We start from the raw sequence: 15,964 nt of genomic DNA, 5'->3' as shown, positions 1-15,964 counted from the left end.
AATGTGGTTCATTATTAATATAAAAATATTGATTGTAGCCACTTTTAGAGATGTGTATATACTGAATGTATATATTTTTATTCTTTTCAACAGGAGAGGGAGAAAAAATCGAACTTAGGCCAATTATTATTATTATTATATTCCAACTGACAACTTTGCTAAAACTTTTTTTTTTAATCACGTCATTAATACTTTCTGCCTGCTTTGATAGTAATCTTTATTTTCAGCACAGGGCACTGCTGTCTGGCTAGCAGCTAGCCTTCTGTTAAAAGCGCCTCGATGCTTCGTACTTGCCGGTGCAGTCTCTTCGTTAAGAGCGATAGATTTTGAAGAGGTGCTGTAGATCAGACTGCTTCATAATGCATGTGATGTAATGGATTGCAGTGAGCCTCTTTAAATAATTAATCACTCTCTTTGTCTGAATACTTCCACCTTTCCGTGGATAGTCAATGCGAGGGACATTTGACATAGTGTGTGTATGTGTGTGTGTGTGTAAGGTGGCTACAAGGAGAGAAATACATTGTTGATGGTATAGATTTTAGCTGGGTTTGCAAAAGAATGATCTCTGCGTGCTTACAGTGCAGGAGTGTGTTAGTGTGAGTGTGCTTGCTTACAGCTGAATGATGAAAGCTGTTGTGGCCAGGAATTGTCTTGTCTTGCATCACAGGTTTATCATACAGGAGCTCATTATCTGCTAGATAAACAACATAGATAAGAAGAGCAGCAGTGATTTTAACCACCTCGTTATCGCTTGTGAATGTGTAAGAGTTTGTATTGTAATTCATAAATTGCACAACATCCCTCATATAATAGTAGTCTTCTGCAAATAAGAAGTGCAGAACACCATCTTTGTGTCTTCCCGTCAGCTAACAACCTACCTTCCCGGCCAGCAGTACAGCAGCTCAAGTCGTGGAGGGCCACGTGGTGGCCGTGGTGGCAATCAACCCGATAGAGGAATGGCTCGCAACAGATACTGAACTGGACTTCACATTAAAGCAAACGTTGGTGTCCGTTCACAGTTAACAAGTGTTTTAGAAAGAAAGCTGACAAAAAATGCCATGTCTAAATCTGTGGAATATAAATCTTAGCTTTGAACTGTATCTTGACTTTCCCAGTTTTTTATGTGTAAGAGTGCACGACCAGGTAAATCAGAGGTGACGTGGGAGGCTGATGTTTCTCCAGCTATGAATAGAAAGCACGACTGCAGTGTAATCAAGTCTTGCAGGGCCTTGTGTGTGTGGTAATGTGATAAAACAGCAATGGAAGGGATGCCCTGTATTTGCAAACTGGGATTTTATTATTGCTGTATTTTCTTTCTCATGCAGGTATTCCCTCCACATGTGCAGCAATTTGTTGTTTAATAGGTTTCTTTGGGGCCATTTAAATAAAAGAGACAATCATTTCAGGCTGCTATAGATCCACGGTAGGAGTATTTTCTTTGTTTTATTGGAAACAAAGCAGTTAGTTTAGTTGGAGCTGGAGCAGTTTATTTACTTAAGCGATTCACTGACGTAGTCACATTTCCATTCCACCCTCAGATGCTCTTTATAACAGCATTTGCAACATTTCCACTTACATGTAGACGCCACATTTTGTTTTGCATGCACAACTCTGACAGGATTTATCCAGCATCAGTGAATTCCTTTCATCACACATCCACTGTTGTTCTTCTGCTCCTTAGCAGCGTTTTAAGTGCCACCATTCCAGCAATTGAATTTGACAAAATGCAGCCGTTCCAGCCAGCCAGCCAGCCGGCTCCCTGGCCTCCCCTCACATCCTGCCTCTCAAGCTGCTGTTTGCCCAGCCAAGCATGCAGGCAGCCCAAACTCAGATGGAGGCAGATGCTATGGATGACTGATTCACCAGGCAAGCAGACGAAGGCAAAACAAAATGAGACTTGGACTGTTGAAAGGAAAAATACAATATCCCAACAGTGTCAGAAACCTATGGTTGTTCGAAAGCAATGCTATTTAAAAACAGATTTCATTAATTCTTTCTATATGATCATATTCACAAAACCCTACTTAGTTTTTTCTTCCAGTGCTGCCATAGTTGACCCTAGCTATATAAAAGACAAGATCAGGTTGAGGTGACAGATGGGTTAGTGTGTAGATTGCGTTTCATAGATCATCTGACAACTTGCTTGACAAAAGTTTGAGGGGCGGGAGATGCCTTAAAGATATCTTGAGTTTATGTTTAGTTAGGTAATTGGTGCACTCGTTTAGTTCAGTAGGTAGACTACCCACTACTGGAACAGACATGGCTTGGAAAGCCAAACTTTCAGCCATTATTAATCTTATTACCTCATCTCTGGCACTTCCTTTACATAATCTCACTGTTTTTATATATCTCTGTCACTTTTGTAATATGTTTATGTATTATATTGTATTGTTGAAGCACTGTACTGATGACATTAGGCACTAACTTGTTATAACCTGCCCAGGGACTACAGATGAAAATCAGCTTATTAGCTAAATCGGGCACATTTACATTGACGTGTAAACTGCAATGCTGATTAATGTGCATTGTCCCTGCTAAAGAAATAAAAAAAATAAAAATAAAAGCCAGGAAAAATGGTAGCGGCAGTGGATCATGAGGAGATATCGTATGAATTTAAAAAAAATAGTGTATATATAGAATTGCATTACCTAGAATCACTTACCCCACCTTTAACCATCGACAAAAAGGACTTCATGAAATGCTGCAGCGTAGATACATTTAAGAGTAGGAAAGAAACAATATATCAATTTATATATACATTTTTGTTAATCAGTTGTTTCTGCAAATAGGCACTGCATACAACACCAATGAATTATAGAAAATCAACCAGAGTTTGCCAACACTGCTGTCAAGGAGAATATATAGCAATCAATTTACTGATAAACTCTGACTGCAGACCAGTCGCTGAATTTATTAGGCCGAGAGCAAACATTGTATTTTCTTTGATTATGACTTATGCCTATCAAAGTGAAGCCATTACATAGCCAAGCATGGAGCCCAAAGATTATCAACTACAATCTGGACTTAATTTCCTGTTGAAAAGGTGTATACATGCTGTTGGAGGCCGATGTTTTCCTGTCTTTTTTTCCCCACCTCTCATCTCTTACTAATGGCACTTCCATTAGTGTGTTTCACCGTTCTTCAAAAGTCTAGGACTTTGCCGCCCTGGAGGCACCTTTCATATGAGAAGGCGGCTGTGGATGATGATGAATGTTTCAATCAATTAGCTTATTGCTTAGAACAAGTGGTGGAGCCCTGGGGGACTGTAGCCTGTGAAAGGCAGTGACACATAACCTGAATGATTACTCCAGCCGGCACGACAAGGACTCCTGAATCTGCGCCGTTTCTTGTTAAGGGCTGCTGAGTGAGAAAAGTGTGAGGACTACAGCTCAGAAATGAACATTTAGAAACTAAGAATGATATGGAAACATCAGATTTTGACCAGACGCAGTGTCATAATACATGGATTTTTGGAGTTTTAAATCTGAAAATGTAAAACTCAGATTTTGTTTAATATCAGTGACGGTACACAGGGTTGCCAGCTGATTTGTAGACTACCACTGCTGCTCTGAAGTCTGAGGTTAAACCATCTAGTTTCCACCTTTTTTTTAGCCATAGAGGTGATGCTCTGGGGATGGTAATGTCAGTCCACCACTTCCACAATCAAAAATCTTAACAACCATATTTTGAGCAGATAATCAGGTCCCCAGAGGATGAATCCTGTTGGTTCCTGTTATTTTTTGTTCTTTTCCTCTTCTTGTAGCATTTCCAGTCCACACATTCACACATTTTAGAGGTGACAGTGGTGTACCACTTCACTTTCCAGAATGTATTTGCTAAAATATTCTGTTAATAAATGCAATTTTGGATTCAAACTCTTGCCAGAGTGAAAGTGTTATAATTTATTTAATTTCAGTTGATTCTAGTGCTAAAGCTAACATCCCATATGGCTGCAAAGGACTGACTCTCCACACCAAAACACACCACAAAATAGGTGTCAAACCACTGTGTGGCAGGGGACATTTGATGGTGTTGGTTGTTTTGTACACTCAACAGCATGTGTGGTTTATTTTTGCCTCGCTGTGGTGCTGTTTCTGTTGTTGAAAAGCTGAAGTGGATATTCCAGCTCTGTCTGTTGAATCACTGTTACATCTTGACCTTGGTTCACAAGGTTGTCCTGGTCCAGCCGGCTATCATCTCCATCACAGGCTGATTTCTCCGCTGTGTACCTTGTGCTGCTGAATTAATAACGCCATCAGTGTTAAACAACCGCTGCTACCCCCCTGCTCTCACCTTCTGCTCTCTTCAGTTCTCTCTCTCTCTCTCTCTCTCTTGCGCTCCCGTTTTTGCACACAGAAAAGTGGCCCCTTGTTGTCCTTAACCTTAACCAAAAAACAAGCCTTAGCCCTATAATACATTTTTTGACTTTCAATTTCAACAATTTTAGCTCCACTGCAATCAGGTTATTGTTCCCACTTTTCCACTTAATGACTTTCTCTCAGCTTCCGTTGATAAAACTGGCTTTTAAAGAAACCGGCATTGCTGAACATACAGAGGAGAATGAGGGGGAACATTATTTTAGCTAAAGCATGTCCTTCAAGAAATATGTTTGTTAGCAGCTATTTGAAAATGTTATTTTCTACAGTAAATGTGTAAATTGACTTTTTTCGCCTCAGTGTGATTATTACAAGTGGCCTACACCGACATAATGACATAGATCAAAAAATCTGTCCACCGTTCATGAACAATTACTGCTGGATTAAAACAAAAGCTGATTGCTATTGAACCAGTGGTGACCTACAACCTGAGCCATTCATGTCATGCTTTGTTTCTGTGAATTACATCTCATTGTCTCTTGTCCTGCAATCTTCACTTGCAGCTGCCTATAATTTACAAAGATTAGAGAAAGGCTGTGTATTGTATTGGCAGCTATTATAACAAATCCTTTATCTACAAGACATGGAAATGGCTACAGAAGAACATACATTACCAGGAGAGTGTAATGTACACTTTTGCTCAGCCACTAGCTTGTTTTGAGTGCACAAGAGCCAGAAGTTCTCTTATTTTGGCTGGTTCATCCAGTCTGAGAATGGCAAGTTGGATTGATGGGATTCATTTAAAACGCTTTGAAAAATGATTGCCCACTGAAATTCATTAATCAGTGTGACACAAAGAAGATTGATTTGGGCATTAGAAATGTTGCTTCATTTGCATGCAGAGGTTTTAGGCCTCATTCCGTCTCATAAAGAGTTGTCTTTTGTGTTAGCAAATCATCTTTTTTTTCTCCAAATGGCAGATATTCTGTAAATGAATGAACCAACCAGTATTCCACCGCTGAAATAAATAACATGTATAATTAAATTGTTTCTCATATTAACTTAAGTAGTGTAGTGTTGTATCCCAGAACACAGTTATCTATTGTATATGTGCTTTTGAAGTTTCTTAGTCTAAAAGGAGTTTTCTGCCATTGCAAAAATTTGAAACTTTCTACAGCACAATTATTTCTGTCTTGAAAATGAAACAAATTGTTAAAAATATCTCCTTTATACTATATATATTAGATTTTGCTTACAAAAAGGAGAGTTTTTATCCCTGATAAATAATAATGAATACAGGAATTTATGTGTTCAGATAGATAGATAGATAGATTGTATGTCACGTCCAAATACGTATTTCTTCAATGGGACTTAATTGTTCATTTGACATGCTGCATGCTGTGAACTCCCGAACCCCCTTTGTGAATGTGATACACATCAGTTGAGCAATGGTGAGTAACATTTATCTGCCTGTTTCTCTGACAGCTTCCCCGTCCAAGTGTTCCCTCTACACTCATTCAACAAAAATGCTTACCCCTTCATCTACAGGCCCAGCCGCGTATTGTAAGATAAAAATAGCTTTTTAGCATCTTGGGATTTCCCCCCTCCGTTAGAAGCACAGAATCGTAGTGGGGCAGGGATTCCCACAAGGGACCCATGTAAAGAGTAGTTTCACACCAAGCCGTGGCCCTTTCAACCTGCTGATCTTGTTTTAGCTATATGGGTGGAGAGAAAGGGCTTGAAGCATCCTAATTAACTACATTCCTTGCTATGTTGCCTATTAGATTATGTTCAGGAGCCTATAAATAGGGTAATTGCTAATTATCTACAGTGATCTCACCAAAGCTGTGATTATGCTTCAGAGTTGATAAGGGTGCTTGATAGGAAGGCAATAGAATACTGCTGTGCACCAGCAGATTTAAATTCCCCCTTCAATTTGAGCAAATCCTTTTGTGAATTATGCAGCATTGTAGTAAAGTAGAAGAGAGAGCTGGACATAAAGTCCTACTCATGGCCAGGAAATAAAAAAAAAGGCAATAAATGTGGGTTTCTTTCCACTGTAGGAAGAAAGATTATGGATGAGCAGATGAGATGTATATCTGTCGGTGGCTCAGCAGATGGATGGAGTGTTACATCTTGGAGACAGTTTTATAAAGTTTTCACTGCCGGAGAAAGAAAAACAAATCTTTTTTAAATGTTTTTAAAGCGGCACGGAAATTAAACATCCAATACCACGTCGTGCCAAAACAGTCTGGGTCAGAATTCTTGAGTATACTTTGAATATTTTCTGTAAAATTGCCCACATCTAATCAGCCAAAAAAATATTCAGTTCAGATCCAGTTTGCTTGCACTATTCTGTCATCCAGGACATTTTTGTGTTACCAATAAATGAAACCACTGAAAGACAAAATTCAAATCCCACATTAAAGAGTAGTGAGATGCTTTGTGTCCCGCAGTCCTGCCTCCTTAGGGGTACTGGAGATGAAAACATGAAGGTTGACGGCTGTCGGCCATAACGCAGTGGGACGAGAGATCACAGGACACTTCTGGTTTTAACTCTGGCCCCCGGCCCCCGGCAGTACAGCCCTTCCTTAACCACTGTCCTGCTAATTGGCTCTGTGGATAATGTTGGAACTCTGAATTTACATGGAAACACTTTGAAGACTTGAGTACACTCGCCCCCGGGCGCAGTCTTACAGCCGCTCTGCCCAGACTTAGCAGCACACGGTAAACCGAGACAGAAAGCAAACATTCAGTCCAGGGAGGACTGGAAAAAAGTGGAATGTAGAGGTAACATTTGTCTAGGGACCCATGAGATTGGATGTGAAATGAGTACAGCCGTATGCTTACAGAAGATAGAAATAGACAGAGAAAGAATGAGGCATACAGACAATAAGTAATAGAGTGACGGTAGCTTGGTTTACATACACAAAAGCAACCTGCCTTCACTTCAGTTTAGGTCTGATGAAGCTGTTTACATAACCCTAACCCTGCACTGAGCCTCAATGTCTCTACACAGACAGAAAATCCAACAAATCAATAATTTGTTTTTCACATTCCACATTCATTCATTCATTTATCTGGGTCCATGCAAGGCTGAGCAACAAGCCCAGACATCCTTCTCCTCAGCTATATCCTCTGCTCCTTCTGGGAGATCCTGAGGTGGTCCCAGACCAGTAGGGATGTATAATGCATTGTGTTCTGGGTCTGCCACGGCGTCTCCTCCCAGTTGGACTCGGAATACCTCCACTGGGAGGCATCCAGGAGGATCAGATGATCTGTACATGTCAACTGGGTCCTTCCAACATGAAAGAGCAAGGGTTCTAGTCCGAGCTTCTTGCTGATACTGAAGTTACTCACTGTGTCCCTGAGGGCGATTCCAGACAAACTATTTTTGGCTGCTTGGATTCGCAATTAAATTCTTTCGATTGCTACCCAAATCTCATTCCCATAAGCCACAGTAAGCTATATAATATAGGGACAAAAGCAGTTGTATTTTTACAAGGTCAGCAAACAACCTCTTTATCCAGGATTTTTCCATGTGTAGTGCTGAATCCAAAATGTTTTCTACATTCCTTCACATATGATAGTAACACATTTTCTCCATTTTGCATTAACAAAGTCAGCATTAATGGCCTGCAATGGGTCAGACGGACAGTGGATTTTACAAACACTCAACTACAAGGAATCAGCTGTGGATTTAAATAAGAACATTAAAGAACGCCTAAACTTTGGGAACTTAAAACCAACACAATCCGGCTTACTTGAATCATTTTCAAGCTACACATTTGGATGACAGGGGTTTGAATTAAGGAAGAACTGCTGCAGTTATATGAGGAGAGTTATGTAGGGTGAGTGGAAAACCGCCGCAGATTTCCCTGTTCTTCTTCACCCAACGACACTATTCGTGCCCGTTGTCGCTGGAGGCTGCTGTCAGGATGTCAGAAAACTTTGTGCATGTTGAATGCTCATTGTCCTTGTTCTGGCATGAGTGTTCTTACGTACGCGAGTGGTACATCTATTTGCAGGGCTGTCTGTTGCAAGTTGCAAGAGTCAACATTACTGTGCAATTTAGCGTGCTAACATTGAATAAATATTTGCCGGCTGGTTCACTTTGACACTTACATAAGCTGTGAATGTGATTATGAAAGCAATATCCCGGTGGTGTCTGTTGTGTGTACTAGTCTCAGCCTGATGGCAATGTTAAGCTCCCTCTAGGCCAGAGTGTTTATCTCACTGGTGTTTAGGCTTTGGTCTTTGGACTGCACCCAAAGCGAGGCCCCTGCTGTCCAGGCAGCTCTGCTCTGGCTAACTCCTGCTAGTTGACCTCATTTAAAGGCCTGGCTGTGTGGTGTCTCGCTGTCCCTCTGAGCACAGAGCCACAGCCATCCAGCTCCCTGCAGTGGCACTGTGACTTGTGTGTGTCTGTACGTCTGAGTTAGAGTAATGCACAGGCCTGAAATTGTGGCCTGAACCAGATCCAGCGCCAATTTATTTAGCCCAGTCCCTGCCGAAAGCCAAAAATGCATGAACCCAGCCTGAAGCAAATATATTGACGTCACAACTCATTTCTCTCGCTCTCTGTTTTCGCTTCTGTCTCTTTTGCTCTCTCTCTCTCATATACAGAGCTATATACAAACTAGTTCACTTTTCAGTCTTGCTGTTGTAACTTATAACCTATTCATCATGAAGCATTAAGTGAGTAGTTTATTTTCTCAGTGACAGCTAATTAGTCCGAGGATGGGGTTAGGGACTGTGATATTTGACTTAAACCACTTTATATTGTACTTTACTTTTTACTGACTCAATATTGAAGATTTTTCTCCCTGTTGTGACGCTAATTCTTCTCCTGATACATGTTACTCTCTACATACAGCACCTATTGTATTTCTATCCAAGAAATAAAGAAAATTTATGTCATAGATTAAGTCACAATAACATTTTATATTAATGTTGACCTGGACTGAATCCCGCCTTTTGGTTCCCATTTCATTAACTTATATCCAAAGGGACTTCCAATAAGTGCATCCAAAACAGTGTGCAACCCATCCAAATGAAGAGCTAAAAGTGTAAGAGAGCTACCTAGGCTTTGGCCTTAAGGCTCTGCTTTTAGTGCAAGTTAAAAGGACATTCCAGCAATTTATCCCTCATTAGGCTGGAAACTAGCAAGAGAAAAGTAAAAGATAAGAGCAGAGTTAGCCCTCACAAAGGGTCTACAATTATAAATCTTGCGTTATATTATTTTCACTTTCTGAATAATACTCTCCATGAGGAGGGATTTTATCTTAAAGTGTAAATGAAAATATATACAGATCTGCTATACATGTACATTTATTTGATTTAATCTTCAGTGTTTAACAGAGCATGCTGAACTGTTTTTTATCCTTCCTTTAAAACAAACACCGTCTTTCCCTGGTGCCTTCACACACATCTTGAGCTGTCAGTTTACAGCACACTGCACATACACCTCTGCACTGTATATGCTCCTTCTTGCTTCGTTTCTATGCATTCTGTAGTTCAATCTGTAATTATTGGACAATGAGCTTTCCTCAGGGTTTATGTTTCACTCTGTAGGATCGTTACAAATATCTACAGAGGCCTATTAGTGGTTGATTAGGTACGGTGTTGGACCGGAAGAGTGTGGGCTTCTTTCAAAGAGAGGAAGAGTCCTTGGCAGGCCCTAATTAGCCAGCAGCATTGAGCTAGTTCCTGGTTTCCTGGTCAGGTGGAAGACGCCTGGCCTCCGCATCAATTAGTGTTACTCTTGGAGTTGGTTTTTATTCCCCCGCTTCATGTCACAGAAAGGTGAGGAGAACTGCTGTGTTTGATGTCAAGAGGAATAATATGTCGAGTGTGTGCACATTTGTATGCAGGGAGTGCTGCAGTCTAATGTAGATTATTGCATTAATGATGTACAGTAGATAGAGTAGCAGTTATGGTGAATTTATAGTCTGAATTTATTTTAAGTATTTACACATATTATGCTTAAAACAATACATACTTTGCATGCTCTTTTTTATTCAGAAAATTGCAACAATTTAAAATCAGGAAATCTATTGCAATATTCCTTTTTGGTGAATTAGTGTCATTTAGGTTTAAACTAATGTATTCTGGGCAGTGTGGTATATACAGTAAAAATGTGTATAATGAAATATAATTTCTCGAAAACATGTTGATATGCTTTATGCACTGTTGCACACAGCCAGGCCCAGGCAAGCAGACATTGCCCTATTTTAAGGGGTCGCCAAAAAAGGTTGGGAACCGCTGGTCTAAAATATCATTATACGCTACAGACTTCCCTTAATTGGAACTAAAGATCTTGCCAAAATTATGGAACACCCTCAGACCAAAAGTGGGGTGTTTTTTTTAGAAATATACTTCCATTTGGTCAGCACTGTGATTTTTAGATTTTGATAGAATTTAGCTCACTATTAAATTATGATTTGATCACAATGTCAAATGTACAAACAGCATTGATATAAGAAATTGCATACGAGTTAGGGAGAAAGAAAGAGGGCGACTGAGTGTGTGTTGTGTCTATTTTGGATTCCTGAGGCCCTTTTATAAGTGCTCTGTTGCAGGCGAACCATGCTGGTCTGACAGCGTGACGCACTCCGATAAAAAGGCTCTCGCTTGCGGTCACACACATGTCACCATGGCAATTAGCATGTCAGAGTGTGTATGATTGACAGCTGCCACAGCTGGGATGTAAACAACAACGAGTGGCGCTGGTGGGGAAACCTGGGGCGTTGGAGACATACAGTACAAGCTGTAGGTGTCTCGGCTACATGTGACTGTCATAAAGAATAAATGAGGGGGATCATCTTATTTCTGTATCCACAGGAAGATAACGGGAACAGATGGAGTGAAACAGACACACTATTTTTTCATAATTCATTTATTTTTGTCACAGTAAAGGGCAAATAAATCTATTTCTTGCATCCAAGTCAGATCTTATCAGAAACAACTATTAGAGATTCTGTACAGTCAAACACATTATTCTCAATCATATTGACCTAATTAATTATCAGTTAATTTGATGTGATTTTTGCTCCCTGGCAGAACAGTTGATGCCTTCAGCTCATTATGGATGGAACAATATGGCTGCCTAAGTTGCTCACTATCAACAGAACATCATCACACTTAATTAATAGCATATGTCATGCATATAGAAATAGATCACTTCCTATATGTGCTCTCGTTGAAATACTAGAACAGTATGTTCCTTTATAATTAGAAACGATTTAGCTGTATATATTGTATATTTGAAAATAATGTAATCCTGTAATAGACCATGACAGTATTTCACATTTAGTTAGTTATGTTTTAGTCTGATATGTAAAATATTTATCACAATTTCAGAGACTTCTTGTTTTATCTGACCAACTGTCTATATTGTATGTATTTGTGTGAGAACAGGTGTTGTGTTTTTCAAATCATTAGAATCTCATTTTAGGACAGAAATCATCCTCGATCTATCAATTCACCATACACCTTGACATTCATCCCCGGTGCTCCTTATCTCTGTGTAGACCTGGTCCAAAAGCTCCACTTTATGGCTTGTTGATATGAACCTGGCCCCTAGCTGGACCACTGCCGCTAAGATCACATGTGACTGGTGGTAGGTAGCTGGGAGGCAGCTCCCGAGTTCAACATACTCCACATCCGAGCCCCCGCATCAATCACAGCAGCAGGCAGGAGTGGGATGCAATGCCAGGGCTATTTCTGGCTCTTCCTGTCACACACGGAAAATATGCATACTCACACACACACCTGTCTCAGGCTGTTTCTTCCAGTGTCTTGGAGAGGTGGGCATATTAACAGTGGCAGGCAGTAGCTGCAGCACGCTTCACCTGTCCTGAGGAGACAACTGTTGGGGAATCAGAGATGAAATCTGTTACCTGACTCACGTTGCACCACAGTGCTCATTTAAAGCTGCACCAGGCACATTTTTATGAAGTGATACAGAACTCAGAAACCTTACGTGAGGCACCAATTTGGTGGAACATCTATCCTGCAAATTCATCCAATTCGCCCTAAATGAAATGTACACCTTGACACCCGCAGAATGTATTGAACTGTTATAATCGGTTGTAATTGGTTTCCTTTGCAGCACTAACCCACAAATGCACATTAAGACATACAAAACATAAACCTGCATTGCTCATGCAACATAAAATTATTCTTATAAACCATTTATCAGATTATATAAACATTCTTTCTCATTGTTCTCTGGAATAGGCATTATTGCTTGCACTTGCTGGCTACATGATCACTTTCCTCCATCTAATCCATAGAGGAGTTGGATACTTTGATTAAAGCAGCATTAACAGACTAACAGTTGCCTAGTTACCTATTCCAGCATACAGAGAGCAATATTACCATTAATTTGAAGTTGTGTGTTCTGGCAACTTGTGGAATGTAAGTCCAGTATTCACTCACAATGTTTTGGTCATCACCATTTCCGGAGTGAAATATCTGCCTCAATTGCTCCACCATGTTTACCAGCTATATTTGCTAACCGTTAGCTGTTGCTCAGTTAGTGTGCAGTGGGTTTATCAGACTTTTATTGTTGAAAACAACAAACAAGGTTGATGAGAGTGGTGAGAGTGAACCAAAACAGTAGAGTTGTAGATCGTAAAATCAAAACAATGAGCTGAAAGATGCTAAAACGCTCTATATAGATTACACATACAGTAGCTATTTGCCCCTAGCAATTGAAAAGGTAGCTTTAAAATGTTGAAAGTACAACCACAAACCAAAAATATTGCCTCAATGTGGTATTGGACTGGATATATTTAATATGATATGATAAAACTCTTCTTATTGCTACATAGTGTTAAATTAATTTGATTTTGAATTGTTAATTAATTAAAATTCATGGTGTCTGGGACTTTTTATCTACCAAAAATCACAAGTGATAAAGATATGCAATACATGATGGTATCTGGAGCTAATGTTTAAACACACATATAGATATATAAATACATACAATAAAAAACATCTGTTGGTATAATTTACTATAATATACATATATAAATACGTAGTTCCAGTACCTTGAGTACCGTACACAGATTCACCCTTTTTCAAGGCTGTCACCACTGAAACAAGTAGACATCTTCAACAGATTTGTGTAGTACCACTTTAAATGCTTTGGTCTCCTCAGTGGAATTTGTTTGAGGAACTTGTTCGCAGAACAGTAACCTGGTAATTACCTTGTGCTTTTGAGCCCTGGTCGGCCTCTCCAAGGCTTTGACTGAGGGCCTTCACTCTCAGACTGAAAAATACGTTCAGACCTCACCAAGGACCTTGAGAGATAGTCAGAAATAGCTGCCTCTTAAGACGTGCAGAGTCCAGTCCGCTGTGAGGAGCATCACAGTGACTGATGCTTCATTTAGACGCTGCCACTGGCCTTGCCTCTAGATCTCACAGTCGGGTCACAAACACTTCATAGCGTGTCAAGTGTCAGCTGAACTACCGTTGCTATTCTGGGACGCTCGTTGTTTCTTGGGATTCATAAGTCATTATCATCTCTGCTTAGAAAAACATGTTCACGTTGTGTGAAAATAAAACTGTTATGTAGTTTTAAGGAGAGAGCAAGAGCAAGAAAAATTACAGCTTCATGTCAATGACCCAAATGTGTTCATACAGAAGAGAAGATGGAATCTCATTCCCACAAGAAATAGAATTAATGGTTCTCCTTTAATCATGCAAATAAGTCTGTTCTTAATTTAGATATTAATTATATCTTGTCATTTGGCAAACAGCACACAGAGTCTGCCAAAGATGCCCCCTGACGCCCCTCGTGGTTTTCTCTCCCTCAGTCTGTTTTCTATCAGACTTTCAATCAAATGAAAGAGGCTTCACTAATTTAATATTGAGTGGCGAAAAGGCACAGTTAGACAGAGAGACGAATCTCACAACTTAAATAATTAGACCCTTGTCCTTCCTACAAGACGTTTGATCCCACATTCTGTTCAGTGATTTTCAGCGACAGCCACTTTACTTTTGGTTCAGTAGTGACACATTTTAATTGCTTTTATATTGGTGTCTTATTAGTCTGTATTACAAGATGATGAGTTTGAATTTTTTCAACAATTTATTGTCAAGGAAATGCAAGTTCAAATTGCATGCTCTGCCTTTTCTATGTGGTTCATTATGTTTGTTTCTCTTCACAGTGTTTGCCGATCCACGGTCATGGATTTGTCTTGGACAAGTACAAGTGCCACTGCAAGAAAGGATTCTACCACCCCAACAGAGTGGCTGTCAATGGTTTTACAAGTGAGTCAGGAACTGTTTTAGTGATAACAGATGAAATATATTGTCACTAATGTGTCATAATAAGAATTTCTAGTCCCTGTAAAGTGGTCACACACCAGAAGAACTCACATTGGGTCATTTAGTAATTTTACAGAATTCAATTTGACCCACCCGTGAGCATTTGGACACATAATACAAAAGTATGTAACGTTCAAAATCATGTAAAAGCTTTTAAATTTGTCACGATAATTTTAAACCAAATATGGTGACAAAAAACCTTTTTAATGATATGTGACAGTAAAGAACAGTAAGAGTTTTCCATTTAGTTTCCAGGTTTTTAAATGTACATGAACTTAAAAGGGATTTTTTAGGAGTGAAATATAGGAGGATCCCTGAGATTACAGTTTATCAAATATGGGGCCCCCGGCCTGATTTGTATTTATTTGGGGGTACTTGACACCAAAAAGGTTGAGAACCACTGCTGTACCCAGTAATACCAGTTTTTACAAGGCCAATCAAGGTTAAACAAATCCATTAATCCACTTGGAAATCATAAAACAATTGGTGCTCCTTAATACAGCCTTAATTTAGCCAATAGAAGAAGTAATTAAAAAAGTAATTTGCCAGCAAAGGTTAAAAACAACAAAGCAGCCTGTTTGGGAGAGAGGTCTTTTCATGTAATCTATTTTCTTCTCATTTAGTAGAAATGCAGCAGATGAGCTCATTTTATAAGTTTCTGACTGTCAAAGTTGCACATAATGTTGACTATCAGCTGTTTGCAGAATAACTATATATTTTCACCTTATATGTTAGATTATAGCATCTTCATTTTATAACGATGGCAGTGAAAGAGACAGACGTTACTGCCCTGTCTGAAAATTTAAGTAGCCCTGTACCTGGGGAGGCTAATCAGGTTCAAGATGGGAAATATCTTTTTAATGGTGGTTACTTTCCCAGTTTATTCTGTCTGTCTGAGTTAATTAAAAAAGGCTTTTGCACACACAGAACCCCAGTGGTCTTCACCTGCCCTCCATCACTCTCGCTGCCACACTTTCATTTCGATCCACTCTCCCTCCTGTCTCATCCCACTCAAACCTCATGCAGCATGTTCCACTGTGTCCATCTCAATTTTACCCCCTTTCTCACCCATTACCCTCCCCTCGTCCTTCACTCAATATTTTGGATGGTCTTATTTTTTACCCTCAAATATTTTCCCTTCATGCACAGAAAACCAAAAAAGGCTCCACAATTTCTTTCCCAGAGTGCTGGATATCTGGGCTGTCTGCTTCTGCCTGTTTGTGCTGTTTGCTGTACTGCAAAGGCACACAAACATGTGTGTTCATGTGTGCAAGTCTGCATGAAAGCTCAGTGTGTGTGTGTGTGTGCGT

The 15,964-nt window shown here is 39.7% G+C and overlaps 1 protein-coding gene across 1 annotated transcript in view; it reads left to right on the top strand.

Moving 5' to 3' along the window:
* Positions 1-15,964, top strand: part of gpr158a (G protein-coupled receptor 158a) — a 59,409-nt gene that overhangs the window by 15,210 nt on the left and 28,235 nt on the right. Inside the window, exon 3 of the mRNA XM_035653527.1 lies at positions 14,495-14,597. Within this exon, the coding sequence (XP_035509420.1) occupies positions 14,495-14,597 (103 nt within the window). The remainder of the gene's footprint in view (positions 1-14,494; positions 14,598-15,964) is intronic.

This window comes from Morone saxatilis, unplaced genomic scaffold (assembly GCF_004916995.1).
Source record: "Morone saxatilis isolate NCDOM2014 unplaced genomic scaffold, NCSU_SB_2.0 Contig0, whole genome shotgun sequence".
NCBI classification, from domain to species: Eukaryota; Metazoa; Chordata; class Actinopteri; family Moronidae; genus Morone; species Morone saxatilis.
The sequence above is the reverse complement of the archived record's forward strand: the minus strand, read 5'-3'. Positions and strand labels throughout refer to the sequence as shown.